General features: G+C 36.5%; 1 protein-coding gene across 6 annotated transcripts in view; it reads right to left on the bottom strand.

Annotated features, from left to right (window-relative positions):
- RIT2 (Ras like without CAAX 2) overlaps positions 1–22,702 on the bottom strand; it is a 346,805-nt gene extending 324,103 nt beyond the window's left edge. Inside the window, exons 1-2 of one of the 6 annotated variants that reach the window (XM_089304901.1) lie at positions 22,468–22,702; positions 5,779–5,928 (exon numbers count right to left, since the gene is read on the bottom strand). Coding sequence is in view for 3 of the 6 variants with exons in the window: in XM_089304902.1 (XP_089161028.1) it covers positions 21,913–22,015 (103 nt within the window). In the remaining 3 variants the exon portion in view is untranslated. 6 annotated transcript variants of the gene reach the window in all.
- Positions 22,703–23,035: the final 333 nt, after the last annotated feature.

Here is a 23,035-nt window from a genome sequence, read left to right as displayed (position 1 = left end):
CAAGCAGTAAAAGTCTGTTCAGTTGCCTAGCAGGGAGAAGACATGCTACAAAAGAAATGGCATCATATGCTCCAAATACAAAGATGACCTTTGGATTATCCATTATTTAGGATTTTGACTTTTCCTTTTCCTATCCACAGCTGCAATATTGAAAGAAGATTTCATGTTTTATTTAACCTTTCCTTCTTTAGCAACATTTGAACATACATTTGATGAGTTCCTTTTTCCCTAGAATCTTAGAAACAACTAGGTTTTAAAGAATTAGCTACACATAGCTAAGTGAAATAATTCCAAATATTAACATACTGAATCATTTTTTGTTCCATAAAAATTACTTCATGGAAAATTTTAATGACATCTATGGTCAGAGCAGGTCATAAAACTCTTCTCTGACACCATTTATAAAGATAGCATTAGGAATATTTTTACTTTTCAAAGTACCTCCAACAACCTTGGAAAAATTGTTAAAGGACACAGTGTGAATACTTTGGCTTGAAGATGCCCATGGAGTTACCCCATCCCAGGAAACATAGGATTTGTAGCAGAGGCTCCTTAATCCCCAGAACTGAGTTACAATGGAGATAGAAAACTCTGGCACCAATCTTTACAAGAGAAAGAATCTAAAATTTCCTTTTATTAAAAAAAATGGATAATGTTCATACCCGAAAGTTCAATTCATAAGGTAATGAAGTATGAATGAAATGCTTCAAGAAACTTTGAGAAAAAGAGAAAAAGTGTTTTTATATCAGGTTTGTTATCTCATCATATAAAAATGGTAGAAGAGATGCTCACTGAATGTGGATTGTATATTTGAATTTTTGAGATTTAAGTAAAGTATTCTAAATTAACTGAATGTATTCTCAAGGCATTTTGAGGACATACTAATTCTTTCAGATCAAAGACCATTGTGACAAAAACTCAGAGGACTATGGTTCCAAATATGTGATTCACATTGCCTGTTATAAATATGGAAGTTCAGGCAGATCTTTTTTTTTCTTTCTTTCCTTTTTTTTTTTTTTTTTTTTTTGACAGGCAGAGTGGACAGTGAGAGAGAGAGAGAGAGACAGAGAGAAAGGTCTTCCTTTGCTGTTGGTTCACCCTCCAATGGCCGCCGTGGCAGGCGCGCTGAGGCCAGTGCACCCGATCTGAAGGCAGGAGCCAGGTGCTTCTCCTGGTCTCCCATGGGGTGCAGGGCCCAAGCACCTGGGCCATCCTCCACTGCACTCCCGGGCCGATAGCAGAGAGCTGGCCTGGAAGGGAGGCAACCGGGACAGAATCTGGCACCCGGACCAGGACTAGAACCCGGTGTGCCAGCCCTGCTAGGTGGAGGATTAGCCTTTTGAGCCGCAGCGCCGGCCCCAGGCAGATCTTTTGACACAGTGGTTAAGACTCTGCTTGGGGACCACATTCCATATTGGAGTGTTCGGGTTTGAGTGCCCCTCTACTTCAGATTCCAGATTGTTGCTGGTGTACACCCTGGGCAATAACAGGTAATGGCTCTAGTACTTGGGTTCCTGCCACCTATGTGGGAGAACAAGATTGAGTCTGGCTTTAGTCTGACTCAGCCTCTGTACTTGAGAGCCTTTAGAGAGTGAACCAACAGGTGAAAGGTACATTTCTGTTTCTGCCTGTGAAATAAATTAAACAAACAATTTTAAGTGAAGACAAGTTCAGCATGCAGGCAATATTTTGTATCCAAACAGTTTCTCAATTTCAAATTAATGCTAGAAAAGTGACAATGAAGTAAGGTACTATTAAATAATTGCAAATAAGACAGTATTATTAGAGTGAGGATTCATGGCCAGAAATTTTGTCTCATGGTATCTGTTTTAGCTTCTGTTAGGCCATCTGAAATGGTCAAGAAAAAATTCAGTCTTTCTGTTAGTAAAAGGGACAATTGAAAATGATGTAATGTTTATCACCAAGCATTAACTAACGTAAGCATTGACAAATGCATGGCATATTTTTGTAGGAAAGTAAGCTTTTAATTTCTACACAGTGGGTATTTTTTTAAAAAAGGAAATTACAGTACAATACCACTAGTGCTTATTTTAATATGTTGAGCAAAACAGAAACTTCTTGAGGAAGCATGTAAGAAGGTAGGAGAAATTTTTAAGAGATAGGAAAGATATGAAATATATCAAGTTAAACCAATGCAGTCCTTTCATTTTGTTTTTTAATGAGAGAGCTGAGCTCCAAAGGAGTGAAGGTTACTGTGATATTGCTTATTAAATACTGTCAGCTTCAGTCAAGGAAACATGCTCATTTCCCTGATTCCATCAGTCGGTTGCAACTCCCTTCCTCTTAGCAGCTGAAGCTTAACAACTGGTTTTCACTGAGGAGAAGAAAACATGCTGTCCTGATTTTCTGCAGCAAAAGCCACATTTACTTTGAATACATCTCTGGGAAATGTGTTTTTGAAAGTGCTTATTGCCATCAGCAATTAATTGTCATGAGGTCGGCTCCTTTACTTATTCATTTCCTGTGCTTGATAACTAGAGGATGGTGGGAGATGTGCTTCCAGAAAGAGCCACATTTAAATATATGACAAGAGAAACAAAACTCTTGGAGGTGAGGGAAGCTCTCAGCATGGAGAATGCAATACTTTCTTTAGAAACGAAGTTTCCAAATGAGTTAGTTTTCGGTTAGCTCGTTGAAAAAGTGAAGAAAAGAAAACTTGATGTATGCATGAGTGAACTCCTGAGCTTTGGTTAAGGCGAAATGAAGGAGACAGAGACAGCCAGGGAACGGATGAAGGTGAGACAGAGTTGCCTCTGTGGTCAGTATTTTTCAGCTACTGACACATGGACACACTAAACTTCACTATCACTATACAATTTTCATTTTTTACATTATATTAATAGACTTACACAAAATGAGCTAACAAAGCTTGGGTTGCATAAGAAATTGTATAAAGCAAAGTTTTAAAGAGGATCGTGGTTAAACTGGCATGTTTAATGAGAAGTCATCAAAAAGTTTCATAATCACTAAAAATACTTTAATGCAATATGTAAATTTCAAAATTAATGTCAATGTCCATGAAGAAAAACATATGAAAATCATTATTAGTGTTTTTTCATTTTGCTTCAAATTTTAAGATGGCTCGGCATGGCTGTAATGGAAAATAGAACAGATCCACAGAAGACAGAGGGAAACTTGAGAGATGGCATGTTCATAGCATTGAATAGTATAAGAATGGTATTTTAAAAGATGGGTATTTATGAAATTTGAGTTTCAGCTAGATATGAAAAGCTTGCATATACATCAGCTCCTACTGTGGAGCAGTGGCCATATGTTATACAATATATTTTCCCTTTATCTCATATTTGATAGGTCATGAAATTATTTAATTTGAATTGATTTATTAGCAATTGAAGGACAGAATAACTTTGAGAACAATTAAGAGTTTTATGATACAAAAGATGATATTGAGTCTCACATGAAAATATAAGGGAAACTATGTTGAGACTATGCTTTCCTTGGTTGTATAAAGTTCCTCAATTAATTACAAAACTAATATAGGTGTCATGCAGTAGCATAAAAAGAGATAACTGCAAATAATGAATATTAAAAACCAGTCAAAATATCAGACATAAATTAACAAGCTTCTATTGCCATTTATTAGAAATATGGAAAGCACAAGTTCAGTTTAAAAAACACAGACAAGTACAGAAATATAAAACTTACTACTTAGGAGCAAATTTATTTAAATCACTAGCTTATATGTAAAAAGGTAATCTTCATTTTAAATTCAATGTAATCATTTTATGCTAACCAAAATGATGTAAGGAAGATTATATTTCAAATATCTATGTATTTATCTGAAGTATAATTCTGTGCTGGCTGATTTGGAAAACTGAGTAATATTTGAAATATGCAAAACTTAAGTATTTAACACAATTACTATGATAATTTGGGCAAGATACTTAACATTATTATTTTTGACAAAATATGTATATAAATTGTATATTCATTGATCTACTTACTTCTTTTACTCCAACAATAATGGTATGACATCTAAACTCAGGAGAGGTTTGGTCCCCAAGCTTTCTGTTGAGTGCTTTTGGCTTACTAGGGCACAGGGAACATTAATCGACAACCATGTCTACATTCGCAATAATTGAAGATGTTCAGAAGTGTTGACAATCTAAAACAGTCTCTTACCAGGATATTTGCTCAAGAAGCAGAATAACCAGACAATAGCAATACTTCACACTGCAGTGGGAGATGGAAGTTGGGAGACAGAGGAGTGAATATAAATGTTAATTTGTCAACAAGTATTTACTTATTGTCTGCTAAGATATCTGGAAAAGAACACTTTCCAATAAAGGCAGCATACATCAACACTAGCAAAACAGACAGATGCTTTCAGTGGAATGCCCAGGGTCCACAGATTAGTAATTTGTAGAACTGAGAGGACTATGTTTTCCATTGTCAGGTTACTAACGCTACCCCTTAAAATGTAAAAGGGTGACAGATCTCCTCAATTTAAAAATGAATCCACATTTATAAGAAGAGCAAAGCATGCTAATAATATCACAAGAAGGTTATGCAAAATATTTCATAACATGTCAAATGTCAAATGTTTGATGACTTGCTTTCACATTCCTTTTTTATCAGCCTATAATAATATTCAAATTGATTTGAAAATTATGTTGCTTTGTTTGCTTGGTGATTGAATATGTTTAATGAAACAGCCAAGATTACGCACTACATTGAGTAGTGAGATTCAAAGCTGTATACTATATTCTTATTATTTGAAATTTTAGCTTGCATATTTTCTTTTTGATGTGTCAATTATCTGATACTAAAAGTTTATATAAAAACCAGGGAAATTGCTTCATGTAATTGGTGAGCAAATTTACGTTACATATATGGGAATAAATAATGACAAAATCTGCGTTCTCTCTAGGAAAGGATGATGCTGAAGATGAAATCTAATGGATTTGGAGAAGAATATAAGGAAGCAACGAAAATAAATTAAGAAATTAGCTTCATGCTCAGGAAGAGGAGAGTGCTGTTCTTATCCAAAGGCTTTTAACTGTTATTAGAATTAGAAGGAACTTATTTCAGCTACCAAGAATGTGAGTGTCGAGTATATTCTAAGCTTTTGCCATTCTGAGAGAGAAAGAAAGAACTGTGTAGTAGTAGTGACTCCCAAATATTGCTGCACAATAGAATCACATGAGAACATCTCAATGCCCAGGAAACACTGCAGAGCAAATAAAGTCTAAATCTCTGGGGATGGCACCAAGGTTTTAGTATTTTTAAAATTTCCTCCAGTTGTTACAATGTACAGTCAAGTTTGAGGACCAGTTTGTTTCTCAAACTAGAGATTACGTCAGTGACATCAAAAGAGTTTGCTGAAATCCAAATTGTGGAGCTTCATCCTCAGATCTTCCAATTCTAAGATCTGGAATAGGGCATGAGAATTTGCATTTTTCACAGGTTTCCAGATGCTGCAGCTGCTGTGGAACAGGGAATCAAACTTTGAGGATGATAGGAATGGAATAGAATGTGTATAAAAATAACTTTTAATTTAGGGGAATTTGGATGTGGTGAGTAAATAGGATATACAAATAGAAGATTAAATATAGCATACAAATCAGAGTATGTCAAGTGTTAAGTGAATAGTAGAGATAGAAACAAGCTGGAAATCCTGACGAGTATTATTACTATGGATCTGGATATTTAACTCTTAGTTCTTAAAGAACAAATGGAATTTAAATAGGTACAGAAACTTCTAGAAGACCATCATAAACAACTAGGCTGAATTACCTGAAAATTAGGAAGCAGTGCATAAAGTTTGTTTGGGAGACTGTGAAATGGTCCTTCTGGCCCAAAGAAACAGTAATTTGCAGAAATAAATGGTGGTTTCCGTGGGGGGAATCTTGCTGGAACCAGGTGGTAGAGGGTCCTCAAAGAAGTCTGAATAAAATAAAATTAACAAAATTTTTCCTCTAGACAATAGAGAAGCTTTTGAACATCTGAGACATGTCCCTTAAAGCATTCTTTATTACAATGATCTCCACGAGTTTCTAGCCAGACTAGTAAACTTGGTATCCCATAAATCAAAACCAGTGGCCTGTCTTTGGAAGACCATTCATCAATTTCAGGAATGAGGCATTTTTAATATCAGCAAATTAAACACAAATGGATATTAAAAACTCTAACAGATGATTAATCAATAAAGGTGGACGCAGAGGACTTTATTACTTAGACAGAGATTAGCTGGTGTAGCTCAAGTGCTAGCCATAAAATTTGAAAATTAAAAATGATTGTTCATGCCAGGAGTGATGGGGAGCAGCCTAGAGGGACGTAAAATGTATGACCTTCCATGATAAACTCAAATTGAACAAAATAGTGAAGCTATCCAAGCATTCCCAATTCTCCTATGAATTTACTTGATTCTCAAATCTCATTATACATGAGGTTTTCCATACAGGAAACCAGACAGAAGCTTTCAATGTTGGAAGATGTATTAGAAAGTTTTTGAGTGCTAAGAGTGTTTCTGTGTGTTGACTCTTCACAGTCAGAGTTTCCAAAGAGCAAGGAAATTTTTCATCTTTCCTGGGAAGAAGGAGGCATAGAAATAAGATGTCACCTTCCTTCTCAGAAACTCAGTGGTTAAGCGGCCTTTGGTCCTCATCTTTCTAGTCCAATTAGTCAGGACTGCATGAATGAATTTTTTCCTCAATAATAAGGTCATAGTTATTATAGATAGGGAGGTAAAGAAGACGTAATCTTCAGAGTAAGGGGAAATGAAGTCACAGCAAAATGGATAAAGCATAGTCTTCATCCTGGGTAGGATCGAATATTGTACTGTTTTGAAAGACAATAACAGCAACAATAATGATAATAGTAATTACAATAACTGGGGCTTATATAAAAGTGCCAGGTACTGTTCTCAGCACTTTATCCACATGAATTCATTGGAAGAATATTTGTTACTTTATTGTAATGTTGCTGTATTATTGTTGTCATTTGACGGTGAAGGAAATTGAGATACAAAGGTTAAGTAGGGGCTGGCACTGTGGTATTGCAGGTTAAGCCTCCTCCTGAGATACCTGCATTGCATGTGGGCACCAGTTTGTAACCCAGTTGCTCCATTTCTGATCTAGCTCCCTGATAATGTGCCCGGGAAAGCTGTGGATGATGTCTCAAGTGCTTGGGCCTCTGCACCCATGTAGGAGACCCAGAAGAAGCTCCTGGCTGCAGCCTGGCCTAGCCCTGGTTATTGTAGTTATTTGTGGAGTAAACCAGTAGGTCGAGGATCTCTCTTTTTTCTCTCTATTTCTCCTCCTCTCTCTGCAACTTGTCTTTCAAAACAAAACAAAACAAAACAAAGCAAAACAAAAACAACAAAAAGGTGTTGAGTTTAGTAATGTGCCCATGGTCACTCACTACTAATGCTGGTATCAGGATCCCAAATCTATGTTTTAAAAAATGTATTTATTTATTCATTTGAAAGGCACAGAATCAGAAAGAGAGGAAGAGACAAAAAAACTTCCATCTGCTGGTTTACTCCCCAGATGACAGCATCAGCCAGGGCTAGCCTAGGTCAAAGACAGGAGCCTAGAACTCTGTCAGATTCTTCCACATGGTTGACAGAGGCCTCAGTACTTAGGCCATCAACCCCCGAGTTCTCAGGCACATTAGTAGTAAAATGGATTGGAAATAGAGCATCTGAGATTTGAATTAGCATTCTGATATATAGTACTGATGCCAAAAGCAACTGGTTACCCTACTTCACCACAAAGCCGCCTCCAGGATCCCAAGCCTTTGCATTTTATCACAACTCTACAGAACACACCCAGCTTTGCAGGACTGAACCATTGCATTTGTATCTGGGATACAATAGAGATATAGGAAAGCAACGTCTAGGTTGCATATGTCAGGAAATTCTCTCATGTTATTGGTATATAAGTAAACCAGAAATGCTTCAAACAATGAGTGGAGGGATGGAGTTTTCTGACTTCTATGTGGGTTCTAGGTAAATCATATAAGGGAAATTTATGTGCAGAAAATCATCAGAAAGGTGAACACCAGTAAGAGCAGCTGTGAAGCTTTGGTCATTGTAACTCATGATTTCTTTCCTCTCCTTGCCACTGTGTCACAGGTTCCTGAAGCTGGGATTTCAAGCTAATAAACGTGACAATAGCTTGAAAGCTAGAGCACATTACACCTAAACTTCCTTAAATATAGAACATTTCCAAGATTATTGAGGTATATAAATAATCTTTCACTTATTTCTCTTCCGCTTAGAATGTGTAAACTAACCTGGGGTTTAGAAAGAATATCAAAACAGAAGATACGTACTGTCTTAAAATTTTATAAATATATTTAAAAAATGCTGTAACATTTTACAAACATTAAGAGAATGCATAAAATAAAATTATATAATTGTAAGTTTTATCATAAAGTGAACACTCATGCTATGACCACTCAGATTAAAATTAAAAAAATACTGACTTCAGAATCCTCTCACATCTTTCCCAATCACTATCTCTTCCCTTCCAAATAGGTGACTACCTGGACTTTGTGATGATCCCCACTCTGAAATATATTTGCTGACATAATTGATTTATTCAATAATATTGGTGGACATTAGACATTTCACTTGGGGCTATTAGGAAAATGCTCTTGTAAACAATCTGGCCATGTGTTTTTGTCCACATAGATGTTAAGTTTCGTTAGGGAAAGATTGAAGTAGAATTGGTAGATTATGTGGTCAGCATATGTAATTCTTCTTCTTCATACATAGTGCCAAAGCATTTTCTGTACTGGTTGTACTAATTTATACTCATATTACATCTTAGTCCACCTTCCATGTGGTTTGTCTTTTCAATTTTTGGCATTCTAGTGATCTCTTATTGTGGTTTTAATCTCAATAAAATGTAATATAAATATATAGGTATATAAATTAAGGATATATACACACACACATAGAGTAAACGCATACTCGCACAGATTTGGATGGAGTAATTTAGGATGTCAAAGATGAGAAGTGGTCAGAGGAACAAGCCCTGTCTTCTCCAACATTATATCAGAGAGAAGACGGAGAACTAACATTACTTGCCATATAAGTAGCAGAATGGAGTTTCAATGTATATCTATGCATCTCCACTGTCCAAGCTGTTCCAAACATGATGAACTATTTCAGAATTACACTCCAGAAAAATGCAGACCCTAAAGAGGCAGATGCATTGTGTGCTTGTTGCAGCAGAGTAGTTTTTATAAAAATATTTTCAATTTTCTTTTCTGTGATGCAATATGAGACATATTTGCTAAAGGCAAAAAAGTAGTAAAGGCTTTGTGGGATGGTGCTAATGAAATGCTGAATGCTGACATGAGAGTACATAAGCCCTGTGACTATAATGGAGCAAATAGAAAAGAATGAGTAGCTAAACAAAAAGAGGAACAATAGGAAGCCAACACTTTTCGTTCCAGAGAAGAAAGTGACTTTTGTACATTTTTTGTCTTTTGGTTTTGAGTATTTTTTTTTGTAGTTTTTAGTTTCCATAACAGCAACAACAATTTTACCTATGAAATTGTTCTGGCTTTTGTGATTTCAAAGCATCTTGAATACAGGGAAAAGTGATGCCTTGATTATATTTCAGTCTAATGATTGTGTACCATTCTCCATGCTACCTCTTCTCATTTATTTTAGGATAGAGATGGTCCAATTTAAAATTAAATACAATGCAGGGTGGTTTCCACTCTAGTAGGTAACTAGTGACAGAATCAGAATTCAGCATCATAATCTACCTCTGTTTTTCTCTATTTTTCTCATTGAAATGTTAATGTTAATGAGGATTTCAAACTCACAACCACAGACATAAAACAATGTTCTGTCGGCTTATTTGCTAAGGTTTTACCAGAATCTTTCATAAACTACTTTTCTTTTCCTCCCTACTTTCAAGAACCATAGTGATCCAGAATCCCAGTGTGCAGTGAGAAATGGCTAAGGACTCAATAACATGAGTTATTTTCATGGTCCCATATGTAACTGGCTGCCAGCTCTCTCAGCCTTTAGTATCAAAGAAAAGCATACGTGTTTCTGATTCTAGAGTATTTGCTAGTATGTGATCACTTATTGCACTTATATTTACTTTTGACTGTAAAGTTTAGGTACACAAGTTTATTGTAGTCTACTTTGTTACTGAGAATTCTAAATATCAAGAGCATTTATTCATCTTCAAATCCATGGTCAAAAAAGACTATTCATGCTAACCTAAGCCTAGATTCATTCTAAGCTACAACCCTGACCTATGGTCACATACCTGCCACTTTCCTATGTTGTTAATTTCTCTCTCTCTCTCTTGCTCCTTATATCATGAAATTTTACAATAGTGTTTACTTTTATTTTGCTACATATTCCTGGGATTTACTCCAAGATGAAAGAGAAAAATCTAAGTTGGTAAATTTTTTTAGAGTTCATTACCATAAGCATCGTGAGAAAGCAAAGACAATATAAAATCTATTTCCTATAATCCTGGATTTACAAATCAGCAGAGCAATAAAATATAAAGAAGTAGCAAGTTAAATATATACTCAAAATTTAATTAACATTTTAAGACCACAAACCAGATGCTAGAAGAACCTGTGTAATTGAGAGTAGTTATGAACTGAATAACAAAAAGAATTTCAAGTGTTACAAGGAAGAGAAAATATGTTGGAGGTATTTGCATAGAATCTGGATAGACAGATCAAACTAGACAAATTCACAAAAAGCATGAGAGTACTAATTCAGAATGACTGTGTGAATAGTATGGGGAAGAAATCACAAAAATCTTGGTGGAGAAAAAGTAAAATAATTTGCCTAGAACTTAGATATAGTGTTGGAATGATAGTCATGGCTCTGTTTAGATTTTAGTATTGTGTACACTAAAGTAGAGAAACAGACCAATAAACGATATCAAAGCCCAACCAAAATGACATTCTATAGCATCTCAGGCCTTTGGAAACTCAGTTGTGAATTTTCCCACTTATACTTCAACTGATTCCATTGTTAACATATTCTTTTTTTAAAAAAAATTATTTATTTATTTGAAAGCCAGAGTTATAGATAGAGGGACACACACACACACACACACACACATACACAGAGAGAGAGAAAGACAGAGAGAGAGAGAGAGAGAGAGAGAGAGAGATCTTCCATCTTCTGGTTCACTCCCCAGATAGCCACAGTGACCTGGCTGGGCCAGGCAGAAGCCAAGAGTCCAGAGGTTCCTCCAGGTCTCCCACATCTGTGCAGGGACCAAGGTACGTGAGTCATCTTCCCTGCTTTCCCAGGTACATTAGTAGGATCCTGGATTGGAAGTAGAGCAGCCGAGACTCAAACCAGCTGCCATATGGGATCCCAGCAGTTCAGGCTTTTTTTTTTTTTTTTTTTTTTTTTTTTTTAATTAAAAGGAAGAGAGAGAAAGAGAGCCTCAAAGCGGTCTCTCATCCAATGGTTTACTTCCCAGAGGGCTACAGTTACTGGGGTTGAACCAGGCTGAAACTAGGGACCCAATATTCTACCCAGATCTCCTACATGGGTGACAGGAACCAAGTACTTGGAACCATGATCTGCTGCATTACTAAGCACACTAGCAGAGAGTTGGATTAAAAGTGGAGAAATGAGAACACTTACTGACACTCACATGGGATGCAGGTATGGCAAGTAGCAGCTTCATCCACTGCGCCACAATGGCCAGCCCCTGCCAACATAATATTGAGTCTCCATTTCAACCTCTAATTGACCCTTTCTGGCTCCTGACTCCTGGATCTGCTCCCAGATTTCCATCTTTCTGCATCTCTGGCTTGAGTCCTCAGTGGCTTCCAATAGGGTAGCCCTCTCCATCTATCTTGCTTGAGGATGTCCCATGATGGCTTGTTGCCAGACAGTCCCATTTGTCTCAAATATCACTGCTCCTTGGTCTTTGGATGTCAGCTTGTTGACAATAGGCCTGGGGTTATTAACAATATTTAAGGAGAAGAGCAAAGAAGCAAAACAATGTTTCAGGAAAATTAGACTGACAGTGATGTGAAAATCAGAAAAGATTATGTTGAGAGTGCCTAAATGATGGTAGGTAGGGACCAATTAGCTTAACTTTTCACAATGTCAAATGCCTTTATGCTTCTAAGTAGAATCAGACTTCTTGGGACTTATTAGCTTTTCCTGTAACATCAAATATGACTTTTCCCATTTAAATCTAGCAATGTTGTTCTGCTGTGTTGCAGAACAAAAAGAACATCTTATTAACCACATTTTATTACAATAATACAAATACTGGAAATATCAACTTCAGATAAAATTTACAGGCAGGTTCCTTTAAGCAGAAACTTTGTGACTATTGTAGCAGAGAATTATCCTCAAATTCTTCCTATAAAAGACACTGGTATGTGCATGTTTGTGTGTATGTGTGTACATTTTATAGGTCAATTAGGGTGAATAAAGGTATTGTTTACCTGAGTAACTAGCATTATTATTGTCACTGAAATTACCACGCAAGAAACCAAATTTTAAACTAACAAATAAAAGATATGGAGAGCAAGAGCAGGCATAGAGATGCTGAATATATACTAGCAGATATTTAATCCAAATTTCATCTTCCTAAAACTTATTTGAAGAATAATTTATCACTGCCCTCTTCCACTCATGCTGCAGAAGTAAATCACTTATTTGGAATTGTGGAAGAAAGGGAGGAAGGGAGGAAGGAAGGGAGAAAGGGGGGAGAAAAGAGAACACAGGCATGCAACAGTTTTAATGAAGGGCCATGATTGTGGACTATAATCTACAGTTTTCATTTAATATTTTCTAATGTCATGTACTTAAGCAAATCCATGAGATAATTTTAACTAATTCCATTGATGAGGAAAATGGATGCTTGTTTTAACTGCTCTATGAAAGATCAAGTGCCATTGAGGGCAAATAATTAAAATTAGTTGTCCACCTATTTCACACACATTGCACAGCGCTTACTATGTGCCAGGTTTTGTTATTTATATTTTTGAGTAGGCATCTCATGATCGTTATTGTTGTTCTGCCCATTCTACACATGAGAAAACACAGATGTGGATTCCTGAGAGTACTCATACCTCCAGTTCATATAATGCTGCAACTATTTCTTCCTTGAGGCCTGGTGGAAAGCAAGGGTTGCTAAAACATGGGATGGTAAGTGGAACAGTGAACAGCAGTTAAAGACCTTGACTCTGGCAGTGGTTAAACTTTGCACATGTTCTGCAGGTTCTGGGTTCCTTATTTATTTATTTATTTATTTATTTTTATTTTTTTGACAGGCAGAGTGGACAGAGAGAGAGAGAGACAGAGAGAAAGGTCTTCCTTTGCCATTGGTTCACCCTCCAATGGCCGCCGCGGCCGGTGCGCTGCGGCCGGCGCACCGCGCTGATCCAATGGCAGGAGCCAGGTACTTATCCTGGTCTCGCTTGGGGTGCAGGGCCCAAGCACTTGGGCCATCTTCCACTGCACTCCCTGGCCACAGCAGAGGGCTGGCCTGGAAGAGGGGCAACCGGGACAGAATCCGGCACCCTGACCAGGACTAGAACCCAGTGTGCCGGCGCCGCTAGGCGGAGGATTAGCCTAGTGAGCCGCGGCGCCGGCCAGGTTCTGGGTTCCTTAGTGAATTATTCCCTTCAAGCCTCACTATTGTTCTCATTTATAAATTAGGGGCAATGGTCATGGCTACAGTGTTGTTTCATGAGATTTAATGAATTAATGTACGCAGTGCACTTTGAACAGGATAAGGTATAGATAACACTCAAAAGTGTTAGCCTTTATTTAGGAGAAAAATTGAAAGCATAATAGTTTTGACAAATCAAGAAGCCTATGTCCTTTGTGAATTCATGTAGGTTGATGCTCACATACACACTCATATGTTTGTTTCTCATTCTACAGCAAATTAAAAGGAACTATGGGTGGTAAATGGTCTATAATTTCATATGTATTTAACAAATGTGTACCCAAACATTGGCTCCTGTAGACAAGCAATGTCAGAAAAAAATTCCTGCCCTCCATCACCATCAGATTTTAACTAGTTGAAAACCCTAGTCTGGTGTTTCATTGTGAGACAATGGATTTCATGCAATTTCATTAAAGAATTTATCCTGGGTCTACAAACTTTGTCTTTCCTCTAATTTCTCTCTCAATACAACATCCTTTGAGAGGCAACCCCCACCTCTCAACTTTCCTTCCTTCACACACACTACAGTTAGATTCATGTGTGGACTCTATTCCTCCAGTATACTTGGCAATGGAAGGATTCTGAAGTGCCTTAGAGTGTGTGGAGACTATAGAACAGGTCAATATTCCTATGCCAATGATATGATATTAGCTGGAGTAGGGTTAAAACAGGCAGAAGGACAGTAGTGATTATCTGGCATAGTTGCCAGAAGAAGAGCTTAGCTGGTGCCTGTTGACCAAACAGAAGAACAGATGGCATTGTTTGACTATGGTCATAAGAGAGCTGGTATTTGTGAGCAAAGCCTGAGTGATTGAGCTGAGATCATTGATGAGTTTAGCAAACAAAGGACAAATGCATTGATAAGAGTTCTCTACATGCATGCATTAGTGCAGAGGACTAGCATCCATCAGTGTATTAGTTACAATTCCACTGCTCTGCAAAGATACAGACACATACACACACACACACACACACACAGAGAATCAGTCATTGATGACAGCCTCATCTTCAGTTAGGGGAAGCATATTTTATGCTAGCTAATGAGAGGCAGTAAGGTAGGGCACTCTGACTTCCTAAACCATAATTCCTACTACTTTCAAAATAACAAGTGCACATCTTTATCATTGCTCCTACCATATTGCATCACAATTCTGCTTATACACTTTTTAAAAATCCTGTGGGTAAAGTGGAAGTTGAATCTAATTCTTGGTGATGGTTTAAGACTTTTCAGTAATCTAGGAATAGACATATGTACACAACACACACACACACACACAGCTCTTACTAAATAAATGGACAGGGAGCATATTTTCCATTTATGACATGCGATTTCTATTAATTCCTCTATAATATATTAGACAAAACATGCCGCCAAATGTAGATAAGCACCTAAAAACTTTTTAATCTGCCTGGTAGTTTCAACACATTGTTTTCTTTCTTCATTAGCATGCTCCCAATTTTCAATAAATTCTCATAACTACTGGATTATTTGATGTTCCCATATTGAGGGAATTGTCATCCTTCTTTGCTTGGTTGAGGTTTTCAGAGTTCCCTGAATGGACTAGAAAAAATATGTCTTTTGGTGCCTCCATGCTGAAATATCTGGGCAGAAATCACCCTGCTTCCCCATTTCTTATTCAATAAGGCTTACTCCATGTTGTTTATGTAAAAAATAAATTTTCAAGTATATTTCCATACATGGTTTTTTTTATGTCTAAAACACATATGTGAAGATGCACTTGAAGTTACTACTCATATTCACTCTACTGTCTTCTTAAGAAATACCATTTTAACTCTCAGAGTAGGAAAATTAATACACTGTCATCACTGAACTTAGACATGCATGTGTAGGCACCTCAGGTTTATCATTTCATATCTTTGTCTCTTTTGTAGTTTTCTTATCTATAAAATGCAGACAGTGGTGCCTTCTGCACCAGAATGTGGTGAAGATTAAACGAGAACAGATAAAAGTAATAGACCACTGACACTTGAACACAGAGTGGCCCTGCAAGTTTGAGGAACCCAGAAGCACTTGGGCGATTCAGAAATCAGCACAGGCTCCTTCATCCGCAGTCCTGTTCTTTGATGAATACGTAGAGTTCTATTAATTTAGTTTCATCTATTTGAAATCTACAGCAAACTTACAATCTTGGAAATATCAATATAGCTGAGCAACATCTTCGCCTAAATCATGCTTTCAATCATTACTTGAGTGAGTAGATACCAGTTTACTTTTCTACTGAGCATTATTTGGACCCATTTTTTGCTGAGAGTATTGCAGTAAGTGATGGTCTACAGTGTAATTTAGGTGGTGACAGTGAAGTGTGAGAACAGAGGGCCCTCGAGTCTTAACATATTTTCACTTCCTTTTTTTATTTTTTTATTCTGCCTTTCTTATCCACAGGGTTGGGATAACACATGGCCCTGGTGTGACAATTGTTCAGCTATATCAGACCCAAGTTCTGCTGTTGAGACAAAACACAGAGTCTCAAAGAACTAATGATGCACTCAGTTTTCCTTGATTTAATTCTTCAGATAAAGGCTCAGCTTTCTACCTGCTTATATTAGTTCATTGAGGTGGAAAGAATTGGTTGTGTAATGCTTTCTGTTTGCCCCAGAAAACATTGTTATTGATTTCCTTTTATGAAATCTTGCTAAACAAAACTCTGAATTTCCAAGAGACAAATAGCAAAAGAATGCTGGGGGAGTAATGTTTCTTATTTTACAAGTGAGTTTTTTCTTCACAGAGAATTCACTATGGATGCATTCTAATAAACTTCACATTCTGTAATACTTCTGATGTTTTTGGCTTATTTGTTTTGTTTTGTGTCACTTTTCACAACTTCCCAACATTTTTTAAGCAAATCTCAGGAAAGATTTTCTAACTCACCCTAAAAGAAACTAAATTAGCAACAATACGTCTTGAAAAAAAGCTCTGCTCTTCCTTCTTATCTTGGTATATATTGTTCCTGTTAAATTGTCTTCCTTAGCTCTCTTATTTTCAACCTAAAAGAAATCTACTCATCTTTTAATACACCATTCAATACCTCTCTTCCGTGTCTTTCTTATTTTTCCTTTACAGTTAATCACCATTTTTCCCTGAGCTTTTACCTTACATCAGAGATCTAATTTTATACCATGAAGTGGTGCAATCTTAGAAGGCAGGGATCCTTTGTGAAAACATGGTTATGAGAAATATGTTCTCCTATCCCAATAATTTCTATAACATTTTATAGATGTTTCCCACCTGAAGATGTATAGTAAGAAAAAATTCCAACAAAGTAATGCCAAGATTTGTCTTAGGAATAAGAAAAGGACATGTAAGTCTCATCTGATATTTAGATATGTTCTGTTCTTCTCATGATTGAAAAACAATATGCAGTTAGAAAATTATTAATATCTAGCTTTTCTTTCTTTCTACATATACTTGGACAAATTCTCTTGACAGTAATCACATAACCATTCACTTGGTTTGTGTCCATGTGTGTGAACAGCAAGTATAGTCTACACATTTAGCAAAAATCAAAATATGTAATATTAACCCTAGTCCTCATTTGTAGATTAGAGCTATTGACTTATTCATCCTTAAGTTCAGAGACCGCATCTGAACAATGAGAATAGAATGTTTCCTTGCCTCCTTAAATTATTTTATCAAAAGCAAACTCACAAAACAGAATAGGTAAAACATATTTTGGAAAGTTAGACATTATTTCTATTTGATGAGATCTCCTGGATAGCATGAGTCTGCATTGGGACAATCAGATGTGAATACAGAAAAGTAGCTTGTCCTGCTCTGTCATGGGTGAACAGGTTTTTGGTATCAAACTACAAAGGCAGAAAGAGGTCAACAATTAAAATACTTTTTAAAGGCTGCTTTGACTCCTCAAAACTCTTCAACCACAGCCATGATTAATTTTCTCCCATTTGTTGAAGACGAAAAGGCAATGGCGGAACAAAGAAAGATAAAAGGCTAAGGATGTGCATCAGTTACATAGAATTTATTTGCTAAGTGGGCCGTTTTTTTGTTTTCCTTTGTTCTGAACGTAATCATAATATATATACATATTCAAGTGGGTTCTGCTTTCACTTGCTATTCATCAAATGTACATACATATTAATTTTTTTCTACTTTTTCATTTGATGTTGTTTCATAGCAGCAGTACTTTTATGTTTTTATATATGCTTTTTATATATACTTAAGTTTTATATATACTTAAGTTTTACAGCATGATATTATAGACTTTTCATACAGATAGTAAAACAGTTACTATAGTGAAAAATTAACATATCTATCATCTCACATAATCACTTACTTGGTTTGTGTGCCTATGTGTGAACAGCAAATAAAATCTACCAATTTAGCAAAAATCCAAATATACAATTTTAACCCTAGTCTTCATGTTGTAGATTAGAGCTATTGACTCATTCATCCTTAACTTCTGACATATTGCATACATATTTACATATATTCTAACTTTGATCATGCGAATATTTGTGTATCCTGGAAAATCTCTTCAACTCTCAAGGACTTCAGCGCCTCCGTTTACTAAATAAGGTTGATTATTTCTTATGTTCTTATTTTTTCTTTGCAGTTAATAACATTCTTGTACAATTTTAAATATACTGTTTAATTATATAAATAAATTTTACATCTATGCAAAATATTAGTATTGTGAACAGTGTTTAATTATATAAATTTAAAGATTAAACAGGTATAGATTTATGAATAAGAATACTAGTCTTGATGGTTAACATCAATTCTAATATTACAGATACATATTACCAATACTTCTGTTAAAATAAAAATAATGGGGGACAGTATTTGGCCAAGCACTTAATATATCCACATCTCATACTGGAGTTCTTGGGTTTGAATCCCAATCCAGCTTTCTTGTTATGTACACTTTGTGAGGCACTGAAGAGGACTAAAGCAGTTGGGTCTCTGCCACTCAGGTGGGACATGTGGACGGAGTCCCTGGCTCCTGGCTTCAGCCTGGCCCAACAGATGGAAACTCTCTGCTTCTCTCTGCTTATTTTCCCTAAAATAGTAAATAAGACAATTTAAAAGGAAACAAAAAATGGTGAAACTCTTTGATTTTCCTCCTCAGGGTGTTAAACATAATGTAACAGAGTCCCTTGGGACTTAGGAGTTTAATATTACCCCCATGACTAAACACGAGTTATTTCCCTGGGGTTCAGTTTTTTCCATCTGTAAAATGGAGGCACCTATCCAGATTGTGGTAGAGACTGAATGTAAGCAGGAAATACTTGTAGCTCATACCTGCTCTATAGTGGGTTCTTCATTTTCATTTTCTCCCACTGTAATAACTGGCTCACATCCAGGCACAACACCAAAGAACTTCAAATAGTTTGTGGAAAATGGACTTAAATAAGTTGATTTTGTCACAAATTTTCCATGAATTATTTAGATACCCATTTACATGCTCAAAAAACTTAATTCCTTGTGATTTGAAATATCTCACTCACAGTATATTTATTCACCCAACAATTTTAAGCTTATAGGAAGTTCTATTCCAAAAAAAAAAAAAGAAAAATAACAAATCCTTTTACAAGTTTCTACTCACAAAAGTGTATTTTAGTAAAATATGAATAAAAAATAAAGCATATTTCTCAGTAAGTATAGAAATGTTCGTGATTTTGTGAATTCAAAAATCATGGTCACAATACACTGAGTTTTTCATCTATGCACAAAGCTGACCTGACCTGACTCCCTGAATTGGGAGCAGGTGACAGCTTGATGTGTCTTCATTAGTCCCTACAGAAAAGTAGACCTCTCCTGGAAATCCCTCACACAATCCACTGCAATGGATTTGTATAATCCTTCCCATTCTTCCACTGATCCAGATCTTAAGCAGTACAAAGGAGTAGCTTTTTACACAAATATTTTAGTTCATTGGAAAGCAAGCACTGTAACCTTGAAGAGAAGGTTAGTACTGGGATCAATGCCTGAATATTTACATACTGATAACATCAGATAAATCATAGGGGAAAAGTCCAAGGGCAAGATGTGATTTTATTAATGTGATTCCAAACAGCCAAAAGGACAGCATTTTCCAGGTGCACAATTGTATGAGTAATGTTCTCCAGAGTAATAGCCAATATGCCATTTAACACCAGTATGACTGCACCATTTTCCCTATTTTATTCTCAACTTTCTCTGAGAATAGCTGACTGCTCTTGTCTTTATCCATGGTGAAAGTTTTGCACAGTGATTGATCAAAAACTGGCTTTTTATTTTCTATCTCAAGGTGAGAGCACCCAGGCCATTCCACTACCCATTGCTGTGCATTGAAAATTCCTGTTATCAGAATTGTAACAATGACCAATGACTAATTGATGGAAATACCTCTAGGAGACAGTATCACTCTCATAACCTCATCATTTTACAGGATAAGTTTGTTGCTAAAGGACATTCCAGTCCAATATTTATTCTCTCCAACTTCCATGTCCATAGAATAAAATGAAACAGGCTAAACATTAGTCACTCTAGTCCCATATCTCTCAAGCTTCTGGTGAAACAAACAAAAAATAGCAAGCCAGCAAAGAAACCGAATATACAGGAACATTTTGGGACTGTCACAGCCTCTCCCTGACCTCACAACTCGCTGGTGGCGTTTCCTATGAATTGCATTGCTGCCTCTTTCTTTGATGTGTTTCTCTCTCTTCTCAGCTGTTTTCTAACTTTGTTTCTTTCTTCCTCATTGTGTCTAACAATATTCTTTTGAAGCATAGCTTTATTTTCTGTAGATTATTTTCTTTTATCCTCCTTCCTTTCTCCTTCAGTGAATTATCACTCATTTTGACTCCTACTTTATCAACCTATGAATTTTTTTAAAAAAGGAAAGCTTTTTTAAAAAGTCTTCATTCATACACGATTGCAATGCTTCTCATTTCATGTATCTTCCTAGGAGAGACGACTAATTCTGCTGCTCTATTTGACAGCAATTTAGCAACTGACCACAGCCACATTTAGCTTTCCTTTTCTTTTTATAATAATTTCTTTTGGGGGGAGCATTGGCAGTGCTCAATGTTCTGTCTCTGACCACTTTTCTGGCCTCTGTCCACTGACGTCACACTCTCCTGATCCCTTACTGCTTACTTTTCCTGTCATTTGTGCACCTACTACCAAAGTTATTAGTTTTGTTGTTGTTGTTGTTGTTTCTTATGCCAAGAATTTTGTCAAGTTCTACAACTCTTGGTCTGTTTTGATATTTTTGATAACTAATATTTCTTCTGGTTTTCACTATTTCCAAAGATTTATCTCAAGTGGGATCTTTTTATATTTACATAAAATGCTTTATCTGCTTATTTCCTAGTAATATACAGAGTCCCAAGGTATTCATCATTTAACATTTAATCATTCTCAAACATTGCCATATATTCTCTCTCTATATATATGTGTGTGTGTGTGTGTGTGTGTGTGTGTGTATTATGTATATATAATTCTTTTTGGAGTTTTAAACTACTCAGGTTATCCAGCCACTAACAACTTTAGTTCTTTAGTTACCAAAAAAATTTAAAATCACAGAAAAAAAATTGCACCAGTGTTTGTTATCATCACTTATATCACAACTTTATATTCCTTTACTCTGTGCCTTTCTCCAGTATTCAGTTTAACCACAAAGTTTGGTCTGATCACCCTGCCAGGATCCCACACAAATATCATTACTTAAACTACTGCGACTCAAAAACCAACTTTCCCCTTGACATTCAAAGCCCACACATAGCATGTCAGACCTCAGACCAGGAAAATGAAGCAGGAAGCTCTTCATCAGTGAAACAAACACAACAAGCACACTGATATCCCTGATTATGTGTCTGTGTTTGAATCTGTGTATTTAACTGAATATTTACAGCACTTCTCTTTTATGTGAATATTTTGGAGACTAGAAGCACATTTTTATTATTCCATGGCTATTTAACAAATACCACTATTTTCAAAAGGCTATATAAATTAAAAGCACATATCACCGAGCATAAAATCAAAGGAAAAATTTATCTTCTTAAAGTTCTGTAAATCCTGACCAGCTGTTTCCATATTCTACTGACTCATCAGCATCCCTTTAACAGCCCTTGTATTTTCAAACATCCTGTCAGACACTCGGTGTTTAACTGCCACAGCGCCTAACAGCATCAGCATTATAAATTTTATTTTCACTCTATAGCGGTCCCTCCTTCCCCAGCATTTGGTGTTAAAACTTACCGCTTTTACCAACTCCCCCTGCGCCCAGCATTACCACCTTGTACTCTCTGGACCCGCCTGATGCGCTGCCCGGAAAGCAGCTGGCTTCATTTTCTACCTCCATCTTACCCGAGGGACAGGAGGAGGAAAAAAAAAGAAGGAAAAAGTCACCAGTGTCAGGTGCTTGGTCAGATATTAAACAACTCTAAAACTGTGTCAAAGGAAGGGTTTAGTCTGAGGTAAGAACCATCAGCGCCCGGCTGGCTGCTGGTCCTCTGCTCCAGCGGGTCTCATAGCAACCACTTCAATTGCTTCCAATAAAATCCTGCCTTTTGCATCCCCCCTCCTCCTGATCCTTCACTCCTTTGCGTCTCCCATGATCTCTCTCTCTCTTGCTTTTTTTTTTTTCTTTCATCTGATTCCTTCTCTGTCTCCCTTGCTCTCTCTCTCCTTCCCCTCTCCTGCCCTCTCCCTGCACAGTTGCAGTTATGTGAGGCACACACGTATTCAACAACCCCACAGGCTGGGCTGCTACACAGAGTGAATCTAGGAGGAATGGAAGATGTTATTTCTCACCGGCAGACTTCTGTAGTCACGGCTTCAAAGGTTATTTTCTTGTCACAGAATCAATTAATTGAGGGCTTCTGCTGCTGATTTCATTACTTTTTGTGAATGTCCTGCACATTTTTCTTTCTGGGATAAAGGATAGTACCAATTTAAAAGTAAAAACCAAAACAAACAAATGGAAACAAAACAGTAATTCCAGGCTCTTAAGGATGGGTCTTTCATGTTGTTGAAATAATACTTGGCTCACAGGAATGATTTCAGCTCACTTGACATTTGCAGGTCTAACATCGGGAGGTAAAAGAATTAGGTCATTGTCATGTGTAGACAAGAATCATCTTTGTTTACACTAAGTTATTGGAAAAATCCTAAAACATAAGGACTGGTTCAGGCATAAAAGAGATAATTAATAAACATCTCTCTGACAATTATGGTAGCATGAATGATCAAAAAAACTACTTTTCAAATGTAAAAACTGCTACTCCTTATTTGGATTATTTAAAATCTTTGAGTCTTTTCTCTGTACAGTTACTAAAATAGAGATATCTCAGGATATCTTCCTTAATCCTTAACTGTCATA

Source organism: Oryctolagus cuniculus, chromosome 10, assembly GCF_051225735.1.
Source record: "Oryctolagus cuniculus isolate XC-2025 breed Fujian yellow rabbit chromosome 10, ASM5122573v1, whole genome shotgun sequence".
Lineage (NCBI taxonomy): Eukaryota > Metazoa > Chordata > Mammalia > Lagomorpha > Leporidae > Oryctolagus > Oryctolagus cuniculus.
The sequence above is the reverse complement of the archived record's forward strand: the minus strand, read 5'-3'. Positions and strand labels throughout refer to the sequence as shown.